The 21,870-nt window shown below is 44.5% G+C and overlaps 1 protein-coding gene across 1 annotated transcript; it reads right to left on the bottom strand.

Annotated features, from left to right (window-relative positions):
- Positions 1-5,983: 5,983 nt before the first annotated feature.
- LOC125530242 (wall-associated receptor kinase 2) lies at positions 5,984-20,108 on the bottom strand. The gene is made up of 4 exons (XM_087542989.1): positions 19,396-20,108; positions 8,798-9,066; positions 8,302-8,493; positions 5,984-7,232 (listed from the first exon to the last, which is right to left on the bottom strand). The coding sequence occupies exons 1-4, from the start codon at positions 20,106-20,108 to the stop codon at positions 6,202-6,204; spliced, it is 2,205 nt and encodes a 734-aa protein (XP_087399115.1). The 3' UTR covers positions 5,984-6,201.
- Positions 20,109-21,870: the final 1,762 nt, after the last annotated feature.

Below are 21,870 nucleotides of genomic sequence, written 5' to 3'. Positions count from 1 at the left end.
CGAAAGTACTACTAGTCCAAACTAGATCAAGTTTGGGTTAGTAGTATACTTTTGACATGCACCACATATTGCCTCCACTTGAACCTAATCCACCTTTATTTGACACACTCTTATGGACATAATGATGTAAACCTCATAACTGGTATTGTACCAATATTTGTACGATGGCGCATAAATACACTAAAAATAAAAAAATAAAAACAATACTAGTAGCGATGGAAAGAAAACACGCTGCCAGTAGTTACATTAGCAGCAGCGTGGGAGTGAACAAGCGTTGCAGCTATTTGTCCTAGCAGTAGCGCGTGCGGCACGCGTTACTGCTAAGCAATAGCTGTAGCGCCTTATTAGTAGCGCGCCTACCCGCACTACTAGTGAGCACAAAACCAGCGCTACTGCTAGGGTTTTCCCTAGTAATGTGCTATGGTTGTTGCTCTGCTCCCCAAAAGGATTAATGCCATCTGCGCTTAGACCAAACCATATGTTCTTTGCGTCATCTGCAAACTCCTTCCCGTACTTTTTTTTGATTTTTCTCCACTGCAACCCGTCAGCGGGTACTCTCAACTTTCCGTCTTTCTTACGGTATTCTCTGTGCCATCGCATCGCCTTGGCATGCTCTTTGTTTTGGAACAAACGTTTCAACCGTGGTATTATAGGAGCATACCACATCACCTTGGCAGGAATCTTCTTCTTGGGGCGCTCGCCCTCGACATCACCAGGGTCATCGCGGCTGATCTTATAGTGCGATGCACCGCATACCGGGCAAGCGTTCAAATCCTCGTACTCACCGTGGTAGAGGATGCAATCATTAGGGCATGCATGTATCTTCTGCACCTCTAACCGTAGAGGGCAGACAACCTTCTTTGCTTCGTACGTACTCTCGGGCAATTCGTTGTCCTTTGAAAGCATATTCTTTATCATTACCAGCAACTTTCCAAATCCCTTGTCAGATACACCATTCCCTGCCTTCCATTGTAGCAATTCCAGTGTGGTGCCCAGCCTTTTCTTGTCACCTACGCAATTCGGGTACAACAATTTTTTGTGATCCTCTAACATGCGCTGCAACTTCTTCTTCTCCAAATCACTTGCGCAGTTTCTTTTTGCATCGGCAATGACCCGACCTAGATCATCAACGGGCTCATTCGATGCCTCTTCTTCAGCTTCTTCCCACATTGCCGGCTCAACTTCTTCCCTCATTACCGGCTCAGCTTCTTCCCTCATTATTGTATCATCGTATTCAGAGAACCCATGGCCAGGATAGCTGTCGTCGTCCTCTTCTTCTTCATTGTCTTCCATCATAACCCTTCTTTCTCCATGCTTGGTCCAAACATTGTAGTGGGGCATGAAACCAGACTCAAACAGGTGGACGTGAATGGTTCTTGATGTAGAGTAATTGTGACCATTCTTACAGCCAGCACATGGACAAGGCATAAAATCATCCGCCCGCTTATTTGCCTCAGCCGCAAGCAGAAAAGTTCGCACGCCATTAATGAACTTGGGAGAGCATCGGTCATCGCACATCCATTGCCGGCTCATCTTCAATACACAGCACCGAAAACACTAAATTAATACAATACATAAAGTTCATACATAAAGATCACACAACACTTAAATGCAACAAACAAATAACTCTCTAGCTAAAGAATTTAAATGCAACAACAAATGCGATCAAGATCGCAACTAAGGTAACAATTGATCCAACAGCATAATGATACCAAGCATCACTATGAATGGCATATTTTCTAATCTTTCTAATCTTCAAGCGCATTTTCTCCATCTTAATCTTGTGACATCGACGACATCGGCAACATGCAACTCCAATTCTATTGCCATCTTCTCCCCCTCAATTCTTTTCAATTTTTCCTTCAAATCCTCGTTTTCTCTTTCAACTAAATTTAACCTTCTCGACAATAGGGTCGATTGGAATTTCCGGTTCAACTACCTCCTACATGCAAATATCTATGTCAACTTGATGGGCATAATTTGTCATAAACACAAAATGCAATGAATAGTTTTAAAAGAGAATATACCACATCCGAATCATAACCCGTACGAGGGCCGACGGGGACGGATATCAAAACCATGACACTATGTATAACAAACAACGTATGGGTAAGATAATTATATGAGTAACTATATATCCAAATCACACAAACATCAATTTTTTTATATAAAACTTCATGAACAAGAGGCTCACCACAAGGTGGTGCCGGCGACGGGACGTTGCGGGCGATCGATGGTGGTTACGATGGAGATTTAGAAGGCACTAAGTAAACCACACCTACATATGCAAACTAAGTGTTATTTTTGACCTCAAATTGCATATAAATCAAATACTAGCACATATATATAATTCCTCCCAAATTACTAAACTCAAAAATCAATCACTATATAAAGCATTGCATGAGCTAATCTAGCAATGAGAGATGAAAGGACAAAGTTGCTAACCTTTGTGATCATTTGAATGGATGGGGGCCTTCAAATTTTGACAAATTTTGGGCAAAATGTGTGATGAGCTTGAGAGGAAGAGGGAAAAGAACAAAGAAGAGAGGGGAAAAGGGAAGAACAGAGCGAGCTCGGGTGGACGAAGGGTCTATGTAGGACGACCTTTAGTACCGGTTCGTAATACGACCCGGTACTAAAGATGCTGGGGGGGGCCCGGACTGACAACATCCTGCCACCACTCACTTTAATACCAGTTTGTGGCACGAACCGGTGCTAAAGGTGCAGCACGAACCGGTACTAATGATGTCCGCCTGCCTAGCCGTTGGAACCGGCACTAATGGACACATTAGTGCCGGCTCAAATTCAAACCGGCACTAATGTGCTTCACATTTGACCCTTTTTCTATTAGTGACCCGATGGATTTCGTTCCCGTTGCCATCTGGAGTTGGAGTAAATTGCCGCAGGAGCGGCTGCTGCTTCACGGGCGTGTGCATCCGAGGCCACCACTAGAGGTCGAGCGGGTCATCGGGTCGATAGAGGCAGGTATCGGCCGGGAGAGCCCCGTGTCGTGAGTCCGCCCTCCCGTGATCGGGAGGGGCGTGATCTTAGCCGCTTTGGCCGAGTCGCCTCTTCTTCGCTTGTAGCGCCTGGTGTCGTTGACTCGTGCTGATGCGATCTACGTTGCCTGCACCTGAGCTGGATGGAGTCCGCGCGGCATCGCTGATTGAAGCCGGGTCTCCGGTGTCTGGGGCTCTGGCTCGATCATGCACGCGTAGCAGTACGACGTTGAGTTGTCCAGAAGCCACGCGATTCTGATCAAGCTCGCGGGATCGGCTCGAGGAAGACTCGGGCGCTCGATGTAGTTCTTGGACGGCTCGATGTAGGGCTCGGAGATGTGTCGTCTGTCGAGGTAGGATGGTGGCGGCGCCGCCACACGGATCTACTAGTTTTTCTTCATCAGATAGGATCAATCTAGTATGAATTTATCTGGCTACTGAAAAAGAAATCAATCTAACTGAATACCGAAAATTGGAATTGACCTAATTTATGAAACTGATCTAATCTATGGAACCGGTGTGATCCTTTGATTGATCGGGTGCCGCGTCCTCAGGGAGAGAAGATTAATCTCCCCAGGATGGCGTTGTGAGACTAACTGCTCTAATACCATGTAGAAAACTATAGGATGATGAATAGTGTGTGTTGTATTGATCTCTAACCCTTGTGTGGGATTATATAGAGTACATGGTGGGGTAGAGACTTGGAGTACAAGACAAGTTACATGTGGTTTAAACTAATTCTATCTCTATTTTCTTATCTCTAACTTAAATCCAATTATATTTTTAACAATGTGTGATTAAGTATTTAAAAGAAATTACAAGCCATGAACAGATTGCAACTAAGAGTTAGTTATGTTAATCGTCTGCCATCCATGGTAGTAGAATAACTACTTAACTATGCATTCCAACCTGCAGCCGTGTCACTGGAAAACACAGACACAACAAGGTGAAAAAATATTACTCCCTCCGTCTCAGAATATAAAACATTTTTGCAAGCTAAAACAGCTTGCAAAATGATCTTATATTATAGGGCGGGGGGAATACTAAATAATTGTATACATGCACCAATTTCAATTGGGAGTGGCTAAGAAAGTCTCAGCAGCTGAAAACTCAAATATTTCTAGTCAAGTAAAGCATGTGGGTGAGAAAGAAAGTTATTAATAAGCATTGCAAACACCTAAAAACTCAAATATTCCTAGGCGTACCCCGTCAAGTAAGCCCTAGTGTACTTTGCCAATGTAATTGATCTCCATAGAGGGCAAATCGACGCAAATTACATAGCCATCACAGCGTTGGCTAGTTAGAAAGAGAACGTTTACCAGATTATGATCATCGGGATCAACAGTGGGATATGCTGGTACAAACTTGGGTAGAAGCCTTGAGGAGTAGCTTACGCCATCCCAAAAAATTGCAGATTTCATCTGGCAATCTTGAACCCACTGCACATCTCTCCAACTCCAAGTCTTCACATAATCTTCACACTGCTGTGACTTAATACCACATTCAAATAAGAGGTCATCTTTCCTAAAGACATGGACACACATCTAAGTACTCCGGCGCTGATGCTGACAAAACGATCTTCTCTGATATTAAAATCAATGCCATCCTCGGAACATGCCGGTGGAGGAAGTGGGATGAACCCAAAGGCAGATTAGTGCTGGTCAAGATCACAAGAGAGGCTTCCACAACACAAATCCACCCACCAAGAACCATCTCCGTTGGCAAGCACTGTATGAATGTGCCAATTCCAGGAAGTAAGATCATCGGGGGGAGACACGCACCTACTTCTCCATTCTCTTGTTGACGTAGAAAAGGTGCATACACATGGCCCTTCAGTTGCCCCACTTGTTGTAGATCGAGACAACATGGAAGGAGAGGTTGCAGTTGTCGACGGCATGCCTTCCTTCAACACAACCACTATGTAATGACCACTCTGATGTAGGAGGCTGAAATTAAGCTCAGGAACCCAGGCATCTCATATGACTAGAGGTGGCACATCATTCTTAAGTAAAAGACAATCATGATAGAACAAATGAGGATAGGTCAGAGTATCAATAATACTTTGCATAAGAATAGCATTGTAACAAGATGCCAAGGCTGTTGGCCCTGTCCGGCCGAGTACTGCCCATGACGGCGATACGCGACGACAACGAACGAAATAACATTATGTTCAAAACTTCTTCAGAATTTTAAAAAACGTTCCCTTTCAATAAAATTCTAGGAATTTCAAAATTATGTTCACATTTTTTCAAAAACTTTTCAATTTTTCTAAAAAAATATCTAAATCTTCAAAAATTATTCATGATTTCAAATTTGTTCAAAACTTTACAAAAATGTATGGAATTTCAAAAAACTTGCTCTTGTTAGCCAAATTTGTTGATGTTTTGGAAAAATGTTCAAATTTTGTTCATAATTTTCAAGAAATATTCTAAATTCAAAACTTGTTGTCAAATTTGGAAAAAATGTTCAGAAAATAAAAAATGTTTGTATTCCTAACAAAGTTCAAAAATTTGTAAAAAAATCAATTTTTAAAAAAGCATTTACTTTGTCAAAAGTTGGTAGAACTTTTTTTAACCAAACCAATATAGTACAAAACCAAATTGGCGGCCGAGTTAAAATGGATGTTGGTTTCCGGCCTAGAAAATATGGAACGACGACGAGACCCACTTTTGCAGAAAGCATCGATGGCCCGACTTGTCCTCTAGCGAGCGAAATCACTCATTGAGGAGTACTCCTTCCAAAGATCATTCCCACCTCCCCACTTTTGCAGAAAGCATCGGTGGCCCGACTTGTCATACTTTCCTAGTCTCTAATGGAGTTTGTTTGTGGTTCTATTTCAATTTCGGTGAAAATTTGGATTAGGGTCCATATCTGCAAGGGGAATGCATTTGGACCAAAACTTCGACATTTTTTAAAACCCATGTACTTGACCAGCTTAATTAAGACCGTTTAGAACTTCCATAAGACAAGACTTGGAATGTCAGTGAAATAACTTTTTCCGCTAGCAAGATACTATTATAATGCACTAGTTGATTAAAACTATACCCCATCAACAAAAAAGAAAAAATAATTATACAAAACTAACAAAGTTCAACTCGGGGATACACGCGAGCATGCTAGCTAATTACTCAAAGTACAAGTCAACTGCAAAAAACCTTACATAGATCGGAGTAGTACTTTTTTTTTCTGACAGTAACTAAGTTCATATCTCATTCGTCTTCCTGCCAGACTCCAACCACCGGCACTTGCACATTTTAAGTCTCTCAGCCACTTCACTCATGGTGGGCCTGTCGTTCACATCCTCCTTGAGACACTGCACCGCGATCTTGCCCACCTCCTCAAGGCACTCCTCATTTTCCTTCCCACAGGATGCAACCTCTGGATCAAACATCTCCCTCACTGCCCCACCCATGGAAGCCTTGACATAATCCAGTGGCAGGCTATGGTTCCCGTCATACCTTGCTTTTTTCCGGGTCACGAGCTCCAGTAGTACGATGCCGAAGCTGTACACGTCACTTTTCTCGGTGAGCAGCCCGGTCTTCATGTACACGGGGTCGATGTAGCTGCTGTCCCCGACCACCCAGTTGGTGTGGTCCTTGTCGATGGACATGAGCCTCGATGTCCCGAAGTCCGACACCTTGGGCGTGAACCCGTCGTCCAGGAGGATGTTGCCCGACTTCACATCTCCGTGGAGGATGATTGATGTCTGACTCGCCTCCGAGTGCATGTAAACGAGCGCAACTGCTGAATAGATAGCGATATCCAGGCGTGTTTCCAGCGGGAGAGGTTCCTTATTGTCACCGTGGAGTACGTCGTGGAGGCTCCCCCTGGGCACGTACTCGTAGACCAGCATGGGCACCTCCGTCTCCAAGCAGCAACCCAACAGTTGGACCAGGTTCCGGTGGCTGATATTGGACTGGATTGTGATCTCATTCGCAAAAGACTCCTTCTTCCAGTCCTGGTTGATGGGGATCGAGCATTTCACGGCAACCCGTACATTGTCTCTGGCGCCAGTGGCTCCCTTGTAGACCTTCCCAAAGGCGCCTTGGCCGATTATGCAACGATAGTTATTTGTGATGTGGTCTAGCTTTTCCTTTGTGAAGATCTCGACCTTGAGGCTTTTGAGTAATTGTCCGCCGTTTTTGTTGAAACAATCTCTCAGTTTTCTTTTCTCGTTCTCCATATGTAAGAATATCAGTAGCACGGCGAGTAATGCAATGGCACCAATTGTTCCTGCAGGCGGACAAATGTCATGTGATTTTCCATTTATTACATAGTGATGATATATACGTAGTAATAGTATTGCTATTTATTACTCGACTAAAAACTAACTATGCCAAGTCATCGTTGGGAGCACACAGATCCAACACATGAGATGTGTGCAAATATTAAAAAAAGACCTTAATTGGATGACTACTGATATTGAGATATATATAGCTACAGACACCCCTTGTAATAATTAAATGTTATAATGCAGTAAAAGAGGAATATGTTTTTGCAAAAAAAGGAATATGTGTTTTACGGTGAAAATAGCACTTTATGTTATTGATTGGGATGTTCAATTGCATGCATGAGAGTATCTTATCTTATCTTATATACCTAAGAGAGTGGTCCCCACTACTTGTAATTATCTTAATACATGTGCTTCTACGTCATCAAAATTACTATAGCTGTTAGATATACTAATTTATACTAATTTGATCCACTAGTATTCGTCCGAGCTACACATGACAATTCTCTATCATGTAACATACATTAGTGCATTCTAAGTGGGTTTTAAATCACATTGCATTTAGTTGTGGCATGCAAAACTTTCAGTGCTTAGATTTTTATGCAGACATTTCTCACATAGTTTAAATCGTAAGAATTAAAGTACTATTCTACATGTTATTTAGAAATTATATATCCAATTTTACGGCAACATGCGGGTTAAGGAAATACATAGGCCATATATAAGTGAGTGTGGAGGATCTTATTCTTGAGCTACCAAAGTGCAGTGACCTCTTTAACAAAAAAAATATGTTTCATGATAAATCTGTAATAGCTTTGCTAGGTTTAATGGGAAAAAAAACTTTAAAGTTGTCCCGCACAACAATGACCAATATAATGATAAAAATTTAGCAATACGTAACATCACTATTATCATCAAATACATTTTGTTTCTTTGTATGCAGCTTGCAAAAGATTATTTAAATTTTGCTCACTCGTACTTTATTCTCACACCCACACCATGGGATTTGCTTATGATTTTTTAACACTTGTAAATGCACTTTTTAACTTTTCTAATTAAAGAGAGCCTCACCTATCACCGCTGCAGCAGTCGTGGACACTACAAGTTCACAACCCTTGTGGCTTTTACCATCACCTCTTCGTCCGAAATTGCATTTACACTCATAGTCACCCTCTCTATCATGGCATCTCCCTCCATGACAAGGATACATGTTCTTGTAAATTGTTGAGTTTGGGGATCTCCGTAGCTCACACTCGTTAATATCTGAAGATGTATTAAAAAATAGTGCATATTATCAGTTTACTTAATATGAAAACAAGGACAGCAATAACTAGTATTTTTTTCTTAAGTTTTCTGCTCTTGAAAGTAATGAGAGAGCGGAAAATTCACACAATCCCAAATCATGTGGTAGAAAGTAGAAAGTACGCCTTCATATCCGTAGTGTGCATTATAATCTACAAGATTGTAAATTACTACTTTTTTTTGCAAGGAATGCACAATATATATTAAGGGTAACATATGATAAATGAAGTTTCCTTGGAAAAATTAACACAGAAAGTGTACAAACTTGTGCATCCATTTTTAATGTATGGGTTGCCACTGTATCCCTTAGAACATCTGCAGAAATAGCCGCGTGCTCCATTGCTGGCATTTACGCAATAGCTCTGGGCGCTAACACATGCGTAGGGAACATTCTCACTGTTGTCACCCTCTGGCGCCGACGGGCATGTTCCATCCCGTATTGCCCAGTCAAGGACAACAGGAACGACGGGACCATGTCCAAGTCTATTTATGAATGTCATATTCCCAATTAGATCAGTTTTCTTGAAATGGTACCTGTTCAAGAAATTCAACCATTAGTATCAGTAAAGATTGTTGTAGCTTGCATTGTATATACACAAGCCCAAACTAACAACATACAATATCAACAATAGAGTTGTACTACCTCCTTCTTAGTTTATTGGTACCCTTCGTATTTAGTGTAAAATTTTGACAATAGATTTAACTAACAAAACACCAATGCATGTCAGAAAAATTATACCATTGGAAACTATGTTCAAATACGAATCCAACGATATAATTCTTGATGACATGCATCAACATTGAGTTGGTAAAATCTATGGTCAAAATTTGATACAAAATACGAAAAGGACTAATAAACAGGACGGAGGTAGTAACATCTATAGAATGACGGCCGGACTATGATGTGGCGATGCATCTTAACTCTAAATGTGTGACCTCACCCCACGTCTCTCTCTCTCTCTCTCTCTCTCTCTCTCTCAAAATTAAGAATCTTTCATCTCACCAACCATTAATCCGGCTCAAGATATGCTTTCAATGTTGGTTCGCTGCGCCATGATCTTCCAAACTAGGTCATATAGTTAAATGTTTTGATAATTTTTTTCTCAATAATTGCCCAGTTATAGTCAATTCATCAGTTCATTACTAGGTTATAGTGAGAGCATCTCCAGCCGTTGGCCCCCCCAAGACACATAAAAATCGCCCCTGGGGGCGAGCCGTCGATACAATCGGCGCTGGGGGCGGTTTTGCGTCCAGCTGTCGCCCTCAGGCGCCGATATAGGCCCACTTTTCGGCCCACTTTCGGCGAATAAAGGGCCCATATGGGAGAGAATAGGCCCATATTCGGCGTGGTTCGCTGTGGCTGGGCATTGAATTATGAACATAAATATTTTTTTATCACATAATTCATCATAGAAAATCAAATAGTTCAACAAAATAGTACAACAACAAATAGTTCAATACAAATTATATAGTTCAACAAATAAAAACTCATATTTCATCACACGTCGCGCTCGGCGTCGCCCTTGAGCCTCCATAGGTGCTCCACCAGATCCTGCTGCAGCTGATGATGCACCTGTGGGTCTCGGATCTCCTGACGCATACTGAGGTAGGCAGTCCAAGTTGCCGGTAGCTGGTGATCAACTTTAGCTAGAGGACCCTGCCTGTAGTATGGTTCAGTGTCAAACACTGGGTCTTCTTGCTCGCTCTCGATGATCATGTTCTGCAAGATGACACAGCAAGTCATGGTCTCCCACATTTGATCTTTCGACCAGGTCTGAGTAGGGTACCGTACAAAAGCAAATCGAGATTGGAGCACACCAAATGCTCGATCGACATCCTTCCGGCAAGCCTCCTGCAGCTTGGCAAAGTGGGACTTCTTGCCTCCTGGCATAGCGTTTCAGATAGTCTTCACAAATGTAGACCATCTCGGATAGATGCCATCGGCTAGGTAGTACCCCTTGTTGTAGTGCCGCCCATTGATCTCGAAGTTCACCGGAGGAGAATGACCTTCAACAAGCTTGGCAAAGACAGGGGAGCACTGCAACACGTTGATGTCATTGTGAGTTCCTAGCATACCAAAGAAGGAGTGCCAAATCCAGAGGTCATCTGTGGCCACCGCCTCAAGTACCACACTACAACCGCCTTTGGCGCCTTTGTATATCCCCTGCCAAGCAAATGGGCAATTCTTCCATTTCCAATGCATGCAGTTGATGCTTCCAAGCATCCGAAGAAATCCTCTTGCTACATTCTGTGCTAGGATCCGAGCAGTGTCTTCCGCATTGGGTGTTCTCAAGTATTGCGGTCCAAACACTGCCACCACTGCCCGACAGAACTTGTAGAAACACTCTATGCTGGTGGACTCGGCCATGCGCCCATAGTCGTCGAGTGAATCACCAGGAGCTCCGTATGCAAGCATTCTCATCGCTGTCGTGCACTTCTGGATCGAGGTGAATCCAAGTTTGCCGGTGCAATCCATCTTGCACTTGAAGTAGTTGTCGAACTCCCGGACGGAATTCACAATCCTGAGGAAGAGCTTTCGGCTCATCCAATAACGGCGCCGAAATGTTTTGTCGCCGTGAAGTGGAGCATTGGTGTAGTAGTTAGAGTAGAGCATCCAGTAGCCTTCGAGATGATGCCGGTTTTTTTGCTTTCACCCACCCCGGCGCCGAGCCACCTCGCCGCGGCTTTTCATTGCTCGCCAGCAGCTGGGCGAGGGCAGCGAGCACCATGAGATGCTCTTCTTCCTGGAAGTAGGCCTCGGCTTCCTCCTCCAGCAGCACGGCCAGAGCATCCTCGTCATCCGAGTCCATCACCGGGGTAGGCAAATCGCCGAACACCTTGCGCCCGGTGGGCGTGTACCCGCCGCTAAACTTCCCTTTCGCGGCCGGAAACGGCTGCCGGAAATAGCCAGCAGCTGGTGGAGGGGATGCCTCGGCGGACCTCTGCTATTTTCTCGGCGGGGATTGGCTATCTAGCAGTGAGGGGCGGCGGGCGGCGCCGGGATAGCTACTGGCGGCCGAGGGCGCGGAGGGTGGGAGGCGAGTCGGGGAAGAAAAACTTGACTTTTCCACCTGACGGTGTGGGCCAGCCGCGCTTTTCCCTTACGCCGGAGCCCCCGATCGCCCCCAGTGCGCCGGGTTCGGCCTACGACCGCCGGGCCCAAAAACGGGCCGAACCGGCACATTTCGGCGTCCTGGGGACGCGACTAGGGCGTTTTTTTATGCTGGCGCCCAAAAAGTGGCCTGGGGATGCCTATTGGGGGCGCGGCTGGAGATGCTCTGAGGTCATAGGAACTTGGTTACTAGGTTATGAAACACTACTAGGGAAAACCTTATACACAGAATCTTAGTAGCAGCGCGGCATAAAAACAGGCGCTTCTGCTAAGTAGTAGCAGCGCGGCTACGGAAAGCTCGCTACTGGTGCAAACTTAGCAGTAGCGCATGACGCTTAAACCGCACTGCTACAAAAATCCACCGACAGTACACAACGACATAAGTTTACCAGTAGCGTGGCGCCAGGGAGCCCGCTGCTGCTAATGCCATAGTAGCAGCGCGCTTTTTTTGTCACCTCGTTGCTGCTAATTTTGAAATTGCGCACAGGGTTGGCCCGTTTAGCAGTAGCGCGTGACAGGAAAGCGCGTTGTTGCTACGCTCTTAGCAGCAGCACGCTTTCTCTCCCGCGCTACTGCTAAGACGCAGCACCCACCACCTTTTCCACCTCCCCCTCCCCATTTCCTCTCCTCCCTTTCCCCTACCTCCCACATCCTCCCTCTCTCACTCTTCTTCTTCCTCAATACTTCTCCCCCATTACTCTCCCTCTTCTACCTACCTTTCTCTCTCTTCATTACTCCTAGCTATAACTACACCACCTCCATTAATCGTGTAAATGGGGCATCGAAGATGGCTCGAACAGGACGACCCGTGGAGAAACCGTGGAGATCTATTCAATGGTAACGCTGAGCATCGAGGACCTCCACGTAAGCGGAGCGGTGCTGAAATCGATGAGCTGTTGAAAAACTGGAAGGAGTGCCCCGCGCCAGGAAAGACGATGAGAAAGGCGCCGGAGCCGCTGCTGAAGGTATGGAAGACGAGGTCTGTGTTCTGGGACTTGGAGTACTGGCACAAACTCGATACACCTCATTGCCTTGATCAAATGCATATCTGTAAGAATGTCCTTGAGAGCTTGCTCGCAACACTGATGAACATGCCGGATAAGACCAAGGATGGGCCGAAGGCAAGAAAAGACTTGCAAGATTTGAAAATCAGGGAAGATCTGCACATGCCGCCCCGTAAAATGTCAGACGAGACAGAGACGGAGACAGAGGCACGGGAGAAGAAGGGCAAGAAAATAAAGAATGAGGATTATTGCCCCCCTTCTTGCTTCACCTTAAGTCAGGCTGAGATCAATCAATTCTTTAAGTGCCTTACCGGAGTCAAAGTTAGTTCCAGTTACTGTGGCAAGATAGGTAGATATCTAGACACGGACAAGAAAAGGTTCAGCGGGATGAAGTCTCATGACTGTCATGTGATGATGACGCAGATATTACCTGTTACCCTTAGAGGGATAATGGACAAGCACGTCAGTGACACGCTTATTGGTCTCTGCAACTTTTTCGACGTCATCTCTCAAAAGTCGATCAGTGTGAAGCAGCTCCGAAGGCTACAGGAAGAGATCGTTGTGATACTGAATGAGCTTGAGATGTACTTCCGCCCGTGTTCTTTGACGTGATGGTGCATCTGTGTGTCCATATTGTGGATGACATAATAGACCTGGGGCCGTCATTCCTGCACAACATGATGCCATTTGAGAGGATGAATGGGATCATCAAAGGATTCGTTGGTAACATGTCTCGTCCGGATGGAAGCATCGTCCAGGGCTATTTGACACAAGAGTGCATCTCTTTCTATGAGAATTTTCTATATGGCGCAGACCAGCCGCCTGGTGTTAGTGTTGGTTTGCCCGTTAACAAGCACGATGGGAGGCTCGAAGGAGAAGGTCACTGCAACGGTCGCAGGGAACTGCACGTGGCATACTCAGATCGACGCAGCGACTTTGATAGAGCAAACTTGGTAGTGCTACAACACCTAGACGAGGTAGATCCTTTCGTTGCACTGCACAAAGAAATTATCGCAAAGAAGTATCGTGACCGGGGGGTATGCAGGACGGACGCCGAAGTTACTAGAGAGCACAACTCCACTTTTCTGCATTGGTTCAAAGAGCATATTATTGCTAATCCCCCGGAGGAGGGCTCTAAGGACGGATTGCTCATATACGCCTTAGCACATGGCCCCTCGCCCAACCTCGTAACCTATCAGGCATATGATATCAACGGATACACGTTCTACACGGAGGCCAAAGATATGGACAGTGATGAATATCAGAACTCAGGGGTGACGATGGAATGCATGACCGGCAGCGACAACGGCGCAACTGAACGATTTTATGGAAGGGTCGAGGAGATCTGGGAGCTTGACTACTCTGGACTGCACAACACGACGATGTTCCGTGTCAGATGGGCTAAGAATGTCGAAAGAGAAAGCCGGATTTTCACTACCATGACTATACCCGACGCCAAGAGCGCTACCGTGAACGCTATCGCAAAAAACGAGCCATGGGTACACGCTAAGCACGTGACACAATGCTTCTTCATAACCGACCCATGCAATCTCAGTCGTGTTGTCGTGAGGAAAGGCAAAAGAAACATCATTGGAATGGATGGAGTCGCCAACGAGGAAGACTATGATCAGTACGGCAACCCAATGAGGGAAGATGACGATGATGATGAAGTATACGTCAAAAGAAGAATCAATACTACATTACCAAAGAAAAATCGTACTCCATGGAAAAGGCAAAGTCACAATGAGGGGCTCAATTATTCTTCGACGAATAAGAAGGGAAAGAAGCTGACTCAAAAACGAAAACGTCAGCGCTGAGGAATCGGTCAAATGATGTTATATATATATATATATATATATATATATATATATATATATATATATATATATATATATATATATATATATATTCCTATTTTGTATACACACTTAATTAGCCACTATTATGCATGGGTCCAATGATGTAATATATATATGTTCCTATTTTATATACACACTTAGACATTATTATGCAAGGGTCCAATGATGTAATATATATGTTCCTATTATGCTGAGGAAAAAAAAGGGAAACTGGTTATAGCAGTAGCGCTTTAGTGAAAAAGAGTTACAGCTAGTCAAGGTAGCAGTAGCGGTTTCTGCAGAAAATCGCTATAGCTGCTCGTAATAGTAGTAGCGCGTTTCGTGTAAACGCGCTACTGCTATGTCTACTTAACCCAAAATTCTCCCTCTCCCTGCTTCATCCCGGCTCTTTTCCCCCAAACCCCCACTCTCTCTTCCCCGGCCCCGTCGCACCGCCGCGCACGCCCCCGACCTCGGCACGCTCGCTCCCGACCCCGGCGCGCTCGCCCCCGACCCCGCCGCCCCCGACCCCGCCGCGCCCGACCCCGGCGCGCTCGCCCCCGACCCCGCCGCCCCCGACCCAGATGCGCTCGCCCCCGGCGCCGGCGCTCGCCCCCGACCCGTCGACCCTCGCCTCCCTCCTCTGCTTCCTCCCCTCCCAACCTCGGCCATCATCGGGCCTGCCTCCTCGCCTTGCACCCTCTGTAAACCACCCCCCCCTCTCTCTCTCTGCTAGCTAGGGTTAATTTACTTAGGTTTTAGTTATGTTAATTAGGTTATCTATTTAGTTATGAATTTAGATAGGTTTCAAAATTTGCTGAATTTATATGCAAATTTGAACTGGACATGTGATATGTGGATATGTCATGTTTTGGACATGTCATGTTTTGGTAAATGATCCGAGTTGCCTATGTTACGCCGGAATGTTGATTCATTTCCGTTTCGGTGAATTTCAGGCGCTTGATATGTCCATTTTTTAGCAAAGGTCATGCCGAAATTGTCCTCGTGCCTTATCATCCAAAGTAAGTCAGTTTCGAACAACCCTTTCATACATTTCAATCATTCCTTCTCTCTCTATGGGGAATAATTTGAGGTGTCTTTTCCCCACAGCAACGGGCGCGCCGTCCTTATCGTTCTTTATCCGCAAGTCTCCCACGCCGTGTATTTTGACCCTTCCAGAGACTACGAGAAAAAAGACTACACCCACATAATGAATATTCTAGATGATGCTCTCCAAGGCTTTAGCTTTAGAGGTGGCCACATGCAGATCAGGAAACAAAGGAACAAGAAGATGGGTTTCGCGCATAAAACTAACTTCTCCTGCATCCAAGTCCCAAAACCAAGCAAGAAGAATGGATTCTACATCCTCCATCTCATGATTCAGTTCAACACGGATCACCAAAAGCTTCGCATGAGAAGTAGAAATGATGATCATATCCACAAGTGGCTAGAATCTCATGGAGAAGCGGATTATAAACTTAGAGATGACTTCTTTCGCATCCAAAGCGACATTGCGACGATCATCATGAAAGAAGTCATCGATGAGAAGGGGATGTTCCACCACGGCCCTATATCGCGAGCTGACGTCCGAACTCGCATAGGCATGCAACGTCTAGACCTCACGCCGTTCAAGAAGCTAGGGTCCATCCTCGATGATATGGAAGGATGAAACTTCTAGTGATTTATGATGCTGATGATGATGATATGTGTCGGTTGAACTTGTATACTATTTGTAGCGATGCAACTTTGTGATGTCCACGATCCCTGCCGAACTTGCGTAACGCTACTTTGTTAGTTTGCGTACGATGACCTGCGTACCTCTAGTTAATTAACTTGCGTACTGTATGTTGCATCTAGTTGCTAACCCTTTCTTTTTCGGTGTTCTCTAGTATATTTTGTTGCATATATATGATTGTACATCCTCTTCATGAACATGCATCTCTAACAGGTACCTAGTTTCTTGATGGCGAAATGGAACTGCTATGTCGTGTACAAAGGGAAGGTTTCGAAGGTGTACAACGAGTGGCATGATTACATTTGTGGTCTCGCAGGCATTTGTATGTGTATCATGATGACATCTGTATGTGCTAAAGATTCTTCTATAAAGCCTGTTCAAATACAAAACAAATATGCCGAAAAAAACAAAAAACAACTAAAATTAGCAGTAGCGAGTGGAGAAAAGTTAGCAGCAGCACGGTTGTAGCAGTAGCGCGCACAGGGGAAGCGCGCTATAGCTATTAGCAGCAGCGAGGTTCTTTTAAGAGCGCTGCTGCAACACTTGTGTAGCAGTAGCGCGGGTGGACCAGCGCTACTGCTATACGTTAGCTGTAGCGCCTTATTAATAGCACCGGCCCCCGCGCTACTAAAAGGCCGAAAACCCGCGCTGCTGCTAGGCTTTTCCCTAGTAGTGAAATGTTACTTTCCACCGATGTAAACTTGTATGATAGTAGTTTTATGGTTTAATATAATCTCTTACATGCTGATACCCACTCTCTGGGACTGCATAACACATTGCGGTGCCAAAATACGTTCAAATTATTTCATGCGACCTTACAATATTAGAGTGATAAGAGTTCCTACCCACATGATAACTTGATAACTGGTGGAGGAAAAAATCGTTGGAAGGCAAGATAGCGAGATCTTCTTTGAAGCCCTCGTAGAAATCAAACTCAAATGAAGACAAATGGGTTTGATGGTTTTAGATTTAAATTATTTTAAAATCTTGGATTTAGAAATAATGTCGTCGATATCATGCAAAGATTCCTATATGCATGCATCTCCTTTTTGTATATGACAAATTATTCCATTGGGAAACACTTTCTGTATATGCATGCATCTCCTTTTAGCATATACAAAAAGGAGATGCATGCATATGCAAAAAGAATCTGCTTAGGTTATTCCATTATGGTGGGGGGTAAAAAATGGGGAGCAACTAATTAAGGAGCACTCCTTCGGGAGCCCCTGCAAGGGTCACTTGGGTGGGCTGGGGGTGCGCCACTTGGCACACTCTTAGCCGCCGCCACGTGTCACGCTCTGGGCGCTCTCTCTAATTTTTTTCTGTACGCGTTTTTGGCTTTTAGACGATTTTCTTGATTTTTTGGCTTTTCGGTTCCCTTCGATTTTTCTTAGGTTTTGGACCAACAACATCTTCTTTTAAAAAGTTGACATGAAAAAATGTGTTACATTTTCCCCTCTTCCTCAAGAGGCAAAGATTAACTTCTTGTGGAGGCACATGTTTGTTTATGGCATTCCTTTCGTAAAAGGAAAAACACGTTTTTTTCTTCCACGAGAGCTTGCAAAAGAAAAAAAAAAGTGATTTCGTTTTTTTCCTACCATGACAGGCATGGATTTGCTTCCGTGAGAGGCACGGCCGTGTTTCTCGGAAAAGGAAGAAATGTGTTATCTTTTTTTTTCTTTCTGTGAGAGGCATGGATTTACTTCTCGTGAAGACACATATTTGTTTCCGTGAGAGGCACGGTCGTTCCCCTTGGAAAGGAAAAAATGTATTTTCTTTTTTGTTTCCTTCCACGAGAGGTACAGATTTATTTCCCGCGGGGGCATGGATTTGCTTCCGCGAGGGGCACTTTCGTGCCTTTGGGAAAAGAAAAAAAGTGCTCCCGATTTGTTTTTTTATTTGGATTTTTTCATGAAAAATAGATCGTCGAAACCTATCAACATGAGTTATAGTTTTGAAGATCTCAGCGTGAAAACGATTCGAGATTTGGACGCACGGTTTGAGGGATGAAACATTTTGAATAAACGAATCTACGAAAAAAAAGAAAAACTCTCAGGTTGTAAACTTGTAATAAGTGGCGCACATGCGGTGCAACATTTGTCTGAAAGAGTGACTTTTGCAAAGCGTACTCCTTGATTAGTGAATTTGTAAAAAATGTCACGGTTCACAAGCAAAACCAGATTGTTGGGGTGGGCCCTGGCCTTGATGCCCCCTGCCTCTAGCACTGTACATGAGATATCTCAGTTGTTCGATGGTCTAATTAGTCCGGCCTTGCTGATAGAGGGAGGCGGCATGGAGACAGCTGGTTATACGAAGAAGTGGGCAGAAGGCAAGCTTGCACTTGGGGCATGACACATCTAGTGAGATTATACTTGGGCCCGTCTATTGCTAGCTGAAAACTATTTCCAAACCCATTCTATTTGGTCCTTATAGGTAACTGAGGATTTCTAACAGATCCCTCTCTTTGGAGAGGGTAAAACCCTACAATCAATCATCAAAATTGTCTAGCCGAATGAAAATTTGTAATGTCTATTGTTATATGCTTTTCTTCGATGGTTGTCCTCGTGCGTTGCTACCTTCTTGGAGACATGGCTTTCAAAGAACTTTTTCCGTAGTTTGTGTGTTGTCATGTCAACAAAGTCCATACCGGTATGGCTTGCTGTCGGTATGGACTTTGTTGTAAACTTGGCTACGGCTGAAAAGCCCCCGTGAGCTTAATGGAGATTTCTTTCACCCCGCAAAAAAAAGAATGATGATTGGTGTTACTGCTTATTGTTGCGCGTCCTTGGCTGCATCGGCATTTTTTTTTCATTTCTGATTCTTCTTCCTTCTTTTTTAATAATTTGATTGTGTCTGTTGTTAATGTCTCGACTAGTTCTACTAAAAAGACCTTTTTACAGTTCCTTTTGTTAATGATTCAATAGTGTTCACGTGCAAGTCAATTGGTAAGGAAAGACATATTTTTGAATTTCACACATCCACGAATCAGCCACGCAGTACAAACTACTCTCTTCGTTCCATAATATATATAAGATGTTATTAGATCAAATATGTGAGTATATTGGATGTAATAACAACTTATATTTTGGGATGGAGGGAGAATTATGAGATGGAGAGAGTACAGTGATTTTGAAAAGGGAAAAAGAAAAGCAATTTCTTGACGCACGCACGTACCAGCCTTTGGTGGAGACGAAGGCGTACTGGCACGGGCTTTCAGGCACAGGGTTGCTGCCCAGCGCGCGCGTGCTCCAGCTGACGTTGACTTGATTGAGGCGGGAAATCAGCGAGGTCTCGCAGCAGCCGTGTCCGCTGCAGGGCGTGCCGTCGTCCCCGGTGTCGTTCACCCTTAGGCACGTCGTGATGCAGCCGGTGAGGTAGTCGCTGACGCTGCGGCTCCTGAGCCTGGCCGTCGACCGGCACCCGATGGCCGTGAACACGTTGGCCGACGCCGAGAGCAGGAACGGGTTGCGAACGCGGAGCACCGCGCTCACCCTCGTGGTCGTGAGCTTGCTCGTGTTCTTGCTGCTCGGCAGGTCGCAGCTATAGGTCAGGTGGGTGTAGACCACCATCTGCGCCGTCTCCAGCGTGATGTTGGCGACCTTGATGTCGCGCCGGAGCAGGGTGGGAGGACTCGTCGTCTCGTTGCATGTGAGGGCGAACCGGCCCGACAGGGAGCACCCGGGGCCGATGCCGAATGGGTAGGGGATGTCTATTTCCCCGCATTTGCTAGGGCAGTTTTTTGCCTCGGGTGGCCCAGACGGCGCGCCGGAGACAGCGGCGGTGAGGAGCGCGGCATGGAAAACAAGTAGGAGGAGCAAGGTTTCTTGTAGCGGTGTCATAGCTAAATTGCTTTGCACGCACGGCCTCCTCTGATACCCATAACCCATGGTATATATAGTAACGCAAACTAACATGAAAGTTGAGTGACTCAAGTTCAAGCAGTTTTTTATTTTTATTTTTGAGAAACACCAATTTGAACGTAGACACAGACACACTCGCACCACTACACACACCACACTCAGAAAACGTTTATTGAAGACTAGGTTGAAGTTGTATAGTTTTATGATTGACGAAGTCATCGTAGATGCCTCGCTATCGACATGATTATCGATTGCCACCCTGGGAGATGTTCGACCAAGATGGCCTGAACTAGGGAGGCCTAGGCCGTGGACTATGCCCGTTCTTTTTGAAGTTCAAACTCATATTCATTTGAGAAGAAAAATAAATTTCACAAGAATAGTGATGTTGTATGATTTGTAACTATTCTTTTCCTGGATATGGTTGGCTCGTACCTCTCAAATGAATTTGATTTCGAGCTTCAGATTTTACATGTTTGTAGAACATCACATCTCCAACATATCACAATTTTCTAGAATTTTTAGAAACATATTCTTTTTACTTTGTTTTCATCAGCTTCCACTATAACTTGGTTTCCACCTGACAGTCAATTTTTTTGTTGGTTTCCACCTCATATTTCCTCGCTTGAGAAACTGGGTCCCAAAATCAATTGCTTCCTTGGCGCCACCTTGGTAGTGTGGCGTTGGCAAATCACCATGAAAGATACTTTGATTGCATTTTCACTTTTGGATGCTCCACGTTATGTTGACAGCGATGTCATTTGAAGTCTGTGTCACTCTTCTTACTCAAGGGATTGGTACCATAACATAGTTTTCTACTTCTTTCTTGAGTTTTGGTTTGGTTGATCGTGACGGGCATGTGGCGTAACAAATTAACATCATTAATTACTTATTTGATGCAAGTTGAACGGTTGGTGGACGGGCTAGCACACAGATCCAATAATTACGGACGCATGGTGTGTGTGTGTGTGTGTGTGTGTGTGTGTGTGTGTGTGTGTGTGTGTGTGTGTGTGTGTTTCGAAGTTATGGTGACATAAGCTCAACAACTTGACGCATATGCGATGACATATATGTGTGTCTATTAGGCCAGTCTGAGTAGTCGTCTATGAGCTAGCACACAAACTCAATAATTAACGACGCATACTGTGTGTCCCTTTCAACGCTCTGGTCCGACGTGTATGCGTGCTTGTTAGGCTAGTTCCACTGGCATCCCTTACTATGCTTGTGCAAGTTTGACATGTCACTTATATACTCACCATCTTAAGTAATATAAATCTTTTACAGGCCAAGTATAAATACACTAATTCTTACTCCCAGTAACTTTGTACAAACCAACGGCAATTAATATGGATCGGAGGGAGTACTTATAAAGTTCATGCGAGTCTAACTGGATAAATGTTTAATTATCTACTTGTTGGATTGTCTGAAGAGATGATATATAACACAGCACACGTTTCGTTTCTTCGGTCGCTACATAGATAAAAATTTGACATGAACGATTAGCAGACGATAATGTAGAACATGGAAGAAAGTTTCTTTAGAAACGGCGGGGATCAGAGGTGAAATTGATGGAAGACTGCGATGGGCTAGACTCACATTTGCTTTTGTGTGTTAGTGTCAGTCTGCAAATCACCAGCAAACAAATCTACTCCCTCCGTTCCAAATTACTTGTCATAGAAATAGATGTATCTAGAACTAAAATACATCTAGATACATCCATACCTGCGACTGTAAAATTGGTTGAAGCGTATGCTTTCGCACGGATGCGTTGCGTGTTATTTATAGAGCGTTG

Source organism: Triticum urartu, chromosome 2A, assembly GCF_056163025.1.
Source record: "Triticum urartu cultivar PI428250 chromosome 2A, HENAU_Tu73, whole genome shotgun sequence".
Classification (NCBI taxonomy): Eukaryota; Viridiplantae; Streptophyta; class Magnoliopsida; order Poales; family Poaceae; genus Triticum; species Triticum urartu.
Note: the sequence above shows the minus strand (reverse complement) of the source record. Positions and strands in the feature narration are given on the sequence as shown.

Bases quoted from the DNA above. Each gene is read 5' to 3' on its own strand.
- LOC125530242 (XM_087542989.1), bottom strand. From the start codon at position 20,108: ATGGGTTATGGGTATCAGAGGAGGCCGTGCGTGCAAAGCAATTTAGCT. The intron at 8,494-8,797 runs GTTTGTACACTT...ATACATCTTCAG, and splicing joins CATTAAAAATGGATGCACAA to ATATTAACGAGTGTGAGCTA. The intron at 7,233-8,301 runs GTGAGGCTCTCT...GTCCGCCTGCAG, and splicing joins GACTGCTGCAGCGGTGATAG to GAACAATTGGTGCCATTGCA.